Source organism: Penaeus vannamei, chromosome 15, assembly GCF_042767895.1.
Source record: "Penaeus vannamei isolate JL-2024 chromosome 15, ASM4276789v1, whole genome shotgun sequence".
In the NCBI taxonomy this organism is placed as follows: Eukaryota; Metazoa; Arthropoda; class Malacostraca; order Decapoda; family Penaeidae; genus Penaeus; species Penaeus vannamei.
The window spans coordinates 3,107,606-3,117,605 of NC_091563.1; the positions used below are offsets into that span (position 1 = coordinate 3,107,606).

The 10,000-nt window shown below is 35.1% G+C and overlaps 1 protein-coding gene across 5 annotated transcripts in view; it reads right to left on the reverse strand.

The window, feature by feature from the left end:
- Positions 1 to 10,000, reverse strand: part of dsd (attractin-like protein dsd) — a 48,492-nt gene that overhangs the window by 14,736 nt on the left and 23,756 nt on the right. For 2 of the 5 annotated variants that reach the window (XM_070130297.1, XM_070130294.1), the window contains exons 4-12: positions 9,512 to 9,705; positions 8,963 to 9,166; positions 8,696 to 8,775; positions 8,034 to 8,526; positions 7,128 to 7,308; positions 6,554 to 6,865; positions 6,238 to 6,309; positions 5,301 to 5,496; positions 3,542 to 3,610 (exon numbers count right to left, since the gene is read on the reverse strand). In XM_070130297.1, coding sequence (XP_069986398.1) covers positions 3,542 to 3,610; positions 5,301 to 5,496; positions 6,238 to 6,309; positions 6,554 to 6,865; positions 7,128 to 7,308; positions 8,034 to 8,526; positions 8,696 to 8,775; positions 8,963 to 9,166; positions 9,512 to 9,705 — 1,801 coding nt within the window. Of the gene's footprint in view, positions 1 to 3,541; positions 3,614 to 5,300; positions 5,497 to 6,237; positions 6,310 to 6,553; positions 6,866 to 7,127; positions 7,309 to 8,033; positions 8,527 to 8,695; positions 8,776 to 8,962; positions 9,167 to 9,511; positions 9,706 to 10,000 lie in introns of all 5 variants that reach the window. The other 3 variants (XM_070130296.1, XM_070130293.1, XM_070130298.1) reach the window with 2 other exon arrangements.

Below are 10,000 nucleotides of genomic sequence, written 5' to 3' on the forward strand. Positions count from 1 at the left end.
AACTTCCAGATGTTTGATTTTAGAAAAATAGGTTTTTCTTTACTTTCAGGGCAAATGTATTTTCTATATTGTACAATATTCTAAGATGCTCTCATTTATTGTCTTCCTTTTTAATAATTGCAAAGAAATGGTAAATATATAAATGGAAGCTCCAATAAATATATATAATACCATAAAAAAACTTGTTTATTTCATATTTGAAATTTTGGAAATAAATCTACGACACAATTGACTCAATCCTTCATTCACGCTGCTACACACCCCACTTCACAATAACCACAGTACAGAATAATACCATGAAACAACAATCTTTAAGGTGTTTGTCATCCATGAAGGCAAAGTGTGTAGAAACCTCCCTGTAGGATCAGACTCAACTGGGGATTATTGATACCTTTGTTTAACTTTATTTTGTTCCTTCTCTAAAAAAATACACGCTTAGTTGCCTTGTATTATTTCCTCTCTCTAAAAAATATAAAAGCTTAGTTGCCATATATTATGTCATCTCCTAAAAGTTAACTGAATCAAAGTTCCTATCATGAAAAATGCGCAATTTCCAAGGGGAAGTGTAAATTTCCATATTTGGAAGATAGTGAGAGATTAAACGGCCCCCTCAGTATTAGGGGGGTGTCTCTATGGGTTCTTACATATATTGTTTTGCAGGTTGCAAGAAAGCACTCCAAATTAGAGGCTGAAATCACACATGACTAAGATCATAATGAGGTGGGAGGTGGGGAGGAAGGAGGGGAGACTGGAGAGTACTACACTGCACTTAGGGGAGTCTAAAATAACTTGCTATAGGGAATGGATAGGTTTACTGATACCTTTAGCCAACAGGTTAAAAGATAAAGAATCTTTCTGACTGACAAAGCCGTTACCACTGATTTTCACTCACTTCCGAATCATATTGTACTGCGTTTTATTTCTATTTTCATCTCTCTTAGCTTGCAGATTGAAACAAACTATTAACCTTAACCTATTCTTGACAGCAAATTGTGAACACTAATTCATTATGCAACATCCAAACAAAAATAAGAAAAAAATCATAGTAAACATGGATCAACAACCTGCATGGCAGTTGTGCCTCACATGCAAAAATCTTGTAAGAATTAGTCTTCTGGGAGGATAAGTGCAAAAAAACAAAACTGGAAAAATATTAGTAATTGTATGCAATACTTCATTCCCTGCTGAAATCCAAAACTATATAAATTATTCTTGAAAAAGTTATAATCATTATTTAATATCATTCATGCATTTGAACTCACTAATGCATAAACAATCAAATTGCATTCCATTTTAGTAGACATGTGTTATGCACAAACAAAACACCATGCAAAAAAGGCCCTCAATCTTAGCAATTACTAAGTAATAAGTTTTAACAATAAAGAAAATCTACAAAATAAAATTATAAAAAAATAAAAAATAAAAATTGGCAAAAGCAACAATATAGAGACATTCTTTTCTTTTTATCTCATTCATACTTATACTTCTTTCATATTCACTACGATCAAAATGCTCGTACTGTATAACTTAGCCCCAGAATTAAAGACAAATATATATACACAACAGAATAATAAAGACCCATGATAATTATACTGTTATGATAACAATGATTAAAATATTTATGATAACACTGAGGTGACCATAAATTATAACAGCAACAAAAACTATCTAAAAAATAGTAAAAATTAAAATAATACATGTGACAAACCACAAGAATATAACTATACTATGAAATCCTAAGAAATCTTACCAGCTGGAGTGTCACCACTCGACTCTGCGCAAGCGTGAACCATCAGCTTCGACAAACATACCTAAGACTCAAGCACCCTACTCTAATTGACAAGGGTTCCGGATAGAGGATTTGAAACTTGCGGTCCACACACTGGGAATGTCCCGTGGCGACCATGGAAGTGGAGGGGAATGTACTTTCATATGACGACACAAACACGTCTATGGGAAGAACAACCTGTACCTTTCCTTATCGATCTTAGTTTCCCTCCCACCAACTGATTACCATTATCCTCCTGGCTTTCTCCTTCCTTTATCTATTCCCATCTTCCTTCACCCTTCCTCTCTTCTTCTCTTTCTCTCCTAGTCTACCCCTCTTCACACACATAGCTACAAGAGGAATACCCCTTTACCCATCTTTATATTTCTCTCATCTACTGATCTTTCTATGTCTTTTCTTTATTCATTACTCATCTTCCTTCTTCCCTCGTATCACTTCTCTCTTCTCTTCTTCATTTCCTTGTTTATACCTCCTCCTATTCTGCCTAACATCTTATCCTATAAAGTTAACAAATCAAAGATAAAAATTGCTTAAAAATAGTAACATATCTATAAGTTCTAAATAAGTTACCTATATATATAACAAATATGCAATTCCATCTTTACTCCAAACAAATAAATAAATATTTTAAGTCTTGCAGAAATATATGTAACTGATGTAATACCTAAAAATGTTTCACTTACAAATATATGAAAATATTAAATTCAAAATCAAATAAAACTACAAATAAATAAAAATAATAATATTCATAATCAAAGAAAGCAAGAGAAAATTGAAATCTTAAACATTCAAAAGTTAATCTAAAAACTTTCTTTTTCAATATGGAGGAGGAGGAGGAGGAGGGGGAGGAGGAGGAGGAGGAGGAGGAGGAGGAGGAGGAGGAGGAGGAGGAGGAGGAGGAGGAGGAGGAGGAGGAGGAGGAGGAGAAGAAGAAGAAGAAGAAGAAGAAGAAGAAGAAAAAGAAGAAGAAGGAGAAGAAGGAGAAGAAGAAGAAGAAGAAGAAGAAGAGGAAGAAGAGGAAGAAGAAGGAAAAGGAAAAGGAAAAAGAAAAGGAAAAGGAAAAGGAAAATGAGAAAAATGAGAATGAGAAGGAGGAGAAGGAGGAGAAAGAGAAGAAGAAGAAGAAGAAGAAGAAGGAGAAGGAGAAGAAGAAGAAGGATATATATAAATATATATATATATGTATACATTATATTAATATATATGTATACATTAAATTAATATATATATATATATATATATATATATATATATATATATATATATATATATATATATATATATATATTTAAATATTTTGAGATATACATAAATAATTGAGTATTTAGAACGACCAAGTTAACCTTCTCAAAATAACACAATCGCAAAAAGAATCTGAATGCCTCAAATATGGTTACGCCTTAAAATGATCTTCCAAAATGTATTACATATGTAAAAAAAAAAGTTAAAAGAAATAACCAAAAAAGGAAAAAGCACATGATGCAATACGAAAAAGAAGGAAGGGGAAGGGAGAACTTCAAAACAACCACCGAAAAAGTATTAGTAAGTTCGAAGGTTATACAAAAATAAATAAATAAATAAATAAAATCAATAAACAAAAAAAGAAAAATTATATATACAAATAAATAAAATTTGAACACAGGCATCTCCCACAAGAACTTTCACGAGCTCCCTCATGCAGAGCTCGGGGACAGGTCAAGACAAACAGACAGAACAACAGTATAAGGGAGGGAGCAGCAAACACCAACATACCACCACCTTAGTTGGCCTTGGAACCTCTTTATTTAGGAGACCATTACTCAAACTCATCACACCTTCAGGCTGCTAGAAACAAGACAGACAGTTACTGCTCCATCGCTGGGACAAAGCAAAATAAACACATTTCTTTTCAGTGCTTTTATCATCAGCAGGAGTTCTCTAAACATTACAAGAACATTCAGTGACAAAGACTTAATATAAACATTTCAAGTGACACACAAACGCACACAATTTCTGCAGTTCACATCTATTTTTCTATCAATTTACATTCCGGGAACTAATACAAGACACCCATTAGCAGTATTCATATTCATAGTGCAATTTGGCTTCAGTTATTAGAAGGTGCCAAAGCTTACTAGTTAACTTTGATGAGTCAGCATCCATGATTCTTGATTAGGAAACCAGTGATACCCAGGAGTTACCACACTATACTACCAATAGCCCTGAGACAATGAAAGGCAATATCCACCTTCTTTATCTCTATTTTGAGTGAGGATGACTTCTGCTCTTCACATTTTCCTTGCATATAAACAAGGAAGAGTATCATTTGATCACAACTTGTAGGACCACAAATGAGGCATCCACTGCCAATCTACTAATCAAATTCATATATGTGTATGAGAGTATCCAAGGATGTAAGCGGGAAGGGGGAGGGGGAAGGAGTGGGGGAAGGAGAGGGGGGTATGTGTGTGTATGCGTGTGTGTTTGTCTGCGTGTGTGTGCACATTTCTAATTATTCTCTATGTATTTAGGAGAACTCCTGCGATCTAGAGACATATTTCATATATTTAAAAGTTACATCTAACATCAAACTCTTTATTTATCAGAAATGCATTTTTCTACATGCAATAAAAATGAACACATAAATAAGTAAAACAAAGAGAAATTATATAAGAACAGCAGCTTCACATTAAACAGATTCACCCATTTTGGTATATAGAATGGTTTAACCAATTCCGATATTCACACAGCCAAGCACCACACGGAGACCAATTAATATCATCAGGCAAAATATATGCATAAAGAAAAAAGACAAAAAGAAAGAAAGAAAGAAAGAAAAATAAAAATGACAGGCACATTACTGACATGAAGATAACAACAAATTTAAAATAATAACTAATAAGAATTATGCAACAATAATAATGAAGCATATAAGCAGCTACTATCGCATACTTAAATGGGATTTAAATCATCTTTATACTTAATTAGAACGGAACCAATTCTCTATATCAAAGAAAATGATACACAGTGAATATCTGACAACTTGAAAAACCAAGAAAATAATAAGTATAAATTTAATAACAGTCTTTGAAATATGATCTGTGTCACAAGAAATGAGACTACTTAAAAACACTCTATAATCTATGAATCTTGAGCTAAAAATGATAAATCTACGGAAGAAAAAAAGAAGGAAAAATGTTCTAGCAAAGAAACTCTGTGTAAAACATTCCTCACACACCTTTCCACACTAATAACTGATATATAATTAATATGCAGAATTAAGACCTATGGATAATATTCACAACATCCATATCTAAAACACACTAATCTGATATAATACTAACTTTGTTGACTTAATGTTTTTGATCCTACATCACCCTTGATATACTAAAATCACTAATCTGACTGAAACAATACATGATATAGTTCATGCAAATATTCTATAACCCTAAAAAAATAACTGAGAGAAAAAAATATAAATGGACTTCTAGCCATAATGTTCACAAAACACCGAATTTAAATGCAGACTGACCTTTGTGTATTCTGTACACTTATTATCCGTGCAGGAGCTACTACACCAGAAGCAGTTGTAGGTATTGAAGACACAAGAATGGCAAGACGTTTGGCTGTTGCACAGCGCAGTGAAATTATGTTTTGCTGTCACTGCAGGGCATACATCGTAAGCTTTTTTATCTTTTAAATCAATTGACTCACAGCGTGTTAAGATCCTGCAAGGAGAATATCAAAAAGACATTATATTACCTGTATTATCTTTCAAAAATTGTACTGTATATCCCATTTTCACACTTCAAAGATATCTGTTAGTATCTTTGACTGTCAAAGATTAATAGGTTTCTAGAACTATTGTATCAATATTCATTTGTTTACAGAGACTCACTGATGTAGAATCTGAGAAACTTTCCAGACTGCCAACATAACTAATTTTAATTTTACTTTAATGTTAACCTTAGATTTTTTCTCATTATTAACTTTATTAGATAATTAAATAAATTGAAGGGTGTGTCTTAAATGTCAATAACTTTTCTTTGGCTATAACAATCATGTTTTGGAACTACATTATTAACTTTTTGAAAATTTGGTGATTAACTAGCAGGGCAGCCAGAAATTAGGTATATCAAGCAAGCCTGTTTAGTGGTAACTATGCCTTCTACATCATTAATCCCACCACATGGGATAGAGGATGCAGTGCGGCCCTCAGGGACATATTCAAATCTCAACCCTTCAGTGACAGGAACGTCTATTGCAGGCATGACGTAATGGCCTATGACATCATGACTTGGGTCGGCTGGCTGTACACAGCTTAGGCCTAGCCACAAAGTCTAGACTGTTGAGTAATATTGCATCACAAAAAATTCAGGCCCTGTCATCATAGGGTTAAGGTTTCTCAATTGTGGTAAAGAAAAATAAATTTGCAAACCATTAAATATACAGGACATGTGTTAACTTACCTATTCCATACACACTTAACACCTGGGTATGCTGTCAAACACTTTTCACTTGATGTTAACCCGGTTTCACAGCTGAAATACAAGTAGAACCAATCAGCAACAGCTAATATAAAAGATAATCATAAAAGTTGTGATTTCAAAAGTGTAAATAATGAGACAAATAAAGGAAGATTCAAAGCAATAAACTGTTTTCACTTCAAAGTAAAATTCACTTCAAAAAACAAAGAACTAACAAAACCTTTTTTAAACTTTGCATCTCCTACATCAGTACTTAAAGGATCAATCACAACAGTACTTTCTTGGTCGAAACACTTACTCTCCTGGATGGTATTTCAGCACAGAGCCCAACATTTTGCCGTTGAAGCCTCCAACAATGTACATCTCCTCCTGGTGAAACACTGCTGTGTGTCCATACCTAGCAACATCAAGGTACAGGTTGGGGGGTTTGCGCATTGTATGCCATGAATTACAGCTTATGTCGTAGGCCAAAAAGTCTGCACTGTAACACTTTGCACCGTAAGAATAGGCTGTGTCATTATGCGTATTTCCTCCGAACACCAGCATTAAACCTTTAAAAAGGACGGCAGAATGCAAGAACCGAGGCACTGGAGCCGGGGTTCGTAGTTTCCTGTAGGGATAGAAAGGAAAGCAAAAATTATAATCTAAATTATTTAACGTGTCATAATAAGTTCTAAAACACATCAAACTTAAAACATGAAAACAGAAAAAAAGAAAAAAGGAAAGAAAAGATTTTTTTTTTTTTTTTTCCCATCAAAAAAGTATCTTGTAAACAATGACAATGATAATGACCAAAACAAAGACCAAGAAGATGGTGGGGAAAAAATGAAATAAAATAAGAGCTTGAGAGAGAAAAAAAGCGGCACCCTTACCATATGTGTTTGACAGGATCATAAGTCATCAAATAGGGCACAACTTGACTGGTGGAAGTGATGGAATGCAGACCACCATGGACGTAAACAAGAGAGGTCACAGGATCCCAGACGGCCGTGTGACCATAAACACCACTCACCACTGCACCTCGTGTTTCTATGGTTTCCCAGTTGCCTTGCTCTGAAATCATGTAGTGAATGGTAAGCTTACAACATTTTCAAGGGATACAGATTTTGAGAAATGCAGGTCATGTCACAATCAGAACCTGACTGGGTGTTCGGACAGGTTGGGACAGTGATTTGAATCATGTATTCCTTAGTTTACTTGATAGGAGCACCACCATTGCCCTATAGTGTTTACATCTCCAATAGGTAACTTACAATGGTTAATACTGCTAGATAACTTTATTTTACCACAAACTTAACATTGTATGAGGCCTGCAAATAGGAAATATCTATCATTATGAACTTTTACTATGTTACTTAAAATGAAAAAGGCAAGAAAAAAAAAAAATTGACTACATTAATAATCTAAATCAATATATAAAAAATAAATAATGTGAGTATAAAACTGAAAGATACAAATAAAGTTTGATCAATATCACCAACTTGGAGAGATAATAGTGTACCAACAGGGTAAACTTTTGATTCTGATATATACATGTATTTATCAAATATTGCAAGCATACTCTTTTACACAACCTCTTCACACTGTAGCACTTACAAGTAGATTTCACATAACTATAGGCTGTATAGGAATGTAACCTTCATGTATAACAAAGGTTTAATATATATAGGCTACATATCTTACAGTTAATAATAAAAAAGTAAAAGAAATTATTAATTAGGAAAATTACAGCATATGCAGATGCTAGATGTCACAAATGATGGGAATTCATGTCTTACCGAAATCAAACTCTTGGACTGTGTTTAAATATCCATATCTGGAGGAATGCCCAAAGATGACGAGCATAACATTCTTCTTCACCTTCTGCACCACCACCGCCGCATGCCCTACACAGGGTATGGGTGCACAGGGCCCAGGCGACGATGACAAGCAACCTCCCGCCTCACTCCCATTCTCCCTCTTTGGTGAATGATCGTTTGCCTCTCCATCCTCCTCTCCAAACTCCTCCTCATCTCCTTCTCTCCCCTCTCTCCCTTCTCTTCGGCTACTGATGTTCTCCTGCCTATTTTCTCGGCTTCTCCCACTTCTGTTGTTGCGTCTGTTTCCTTCTCGACGCCCTAGTCTCCCCTTGCGCCCATTCCGACTCTTGCCTCCTCTGGAACTCTTTTCCGTTGGGACCAGCGACCAGGCCAGAGAGGAGGTGTCAAGCTGCCAGAACTCTCGTGTGATGGTTCCATCCTCCTTCATGCCTCCATACATGTATATCGATCCCTGTTGGAAATCAAGGCCAGGCCCAAAGTAATCAAAATTACGAAGATCAATAACCTCTCAAGCATATGAAGGAGAGGTTATCATAATATATATTCATATTTTTTTGTTTCTGACAAAATTCACAATTGACAAACTTGCAAGTGTAAAAATACATAGGCTTGAAACTAACATTATACACCACCGCAGAATGCCCATATCTGGAGGCTGGTTTCTTTATACTTCGACTCTCCAAAGCTCTCCAAGTGTCTTCTAAAATGTGTAAGAAAATAAAATTACAATGGCCAAAACTAAGTGCCTATTGGTATCTTCTAAAAAACATATGTGCATTTCAACAACAAAATTTAAATATGGCAATAATATAACATTCCTATATAAATTGTTGGAAATCAATACTGATCGGAAACGAAACGAGAAAGAAAGAAAAAACTGGACTCACCTGTAATATTGTATTTTAAAACAAAAGGCTTTTCTGTGAAGGAATATCCCCCTATGACCCAGATTGCATTATTGATAAGGACAGTGGCATGTGACCCTCGCTCTAGCATGGAGGAGAACGGATTTGCTTTTTTCAGCTGGCTGGTGATGTCGTGGCTGACCACTTCCCACCATCCCTCCTCTATGACTTGACTGCAGTCTGCACCTGGTAAGAAGGAGAAGTCTGAGGTTTAGAAATTTCTTTTTGATGAGTATGCTACATTGTGTGTGACTGTAAACTAAAGTCATGCCTTTATTGCCTATTTTAGCAAAACGTTAAACAACAAACATCCTGTAGAAGCAAAAAGTCACTTTGTGCAAAATCTAAGACCTAAATCAACACTTGGTTCTAATGATTAATATATAATCACAAAAAGTATCACAATCATACAAGTATTACAACAAGCCTTTTACTTAGTTTCCATCATTCCACCTTACAAAAGGAATACCCTTATCAACAAAAGACCAAAAGTGTAAAATTCAGTCAAATTTTTTGGTCAAAATACACTACCTGTATATCCCTGATGGCACTGGCAGCGGTGTTCCTCCGGTTTGCATTGACCGTTGCCTGAACAGCCTTCTGGGCAAACTGGCACCGAGCAGGCAGGTCCCCCCCAGCCTGCATCACAAGTACATTCCCCATCCAGGCAAGCACCTCTGCTTGAGCATTCCTCGCCAACAACTGTGGTGGGGCAACCAGCAACTCTGTGATGGCCAGGATGGGAAATCAGTGTCATATAAGAGCAGGATTAATAAGGATCAACACTCTCATATCTACATTCCATTATGTATATTTTGTATTCTTATTCAAACTATTCATAGAAATGTAAATGAATAACTCAGTAAAATAAAGAACTTTTAACCTATAGAGTCTGATTTACACAACAATAAGCAATATTAATTTGTAACAGAAAACTAAAGAACAAATATGGCGAATGGCATTTTCTAGACAACACACAGCAAAAGTTGTCAGACACAAAAATCATCTGTATATTGTATC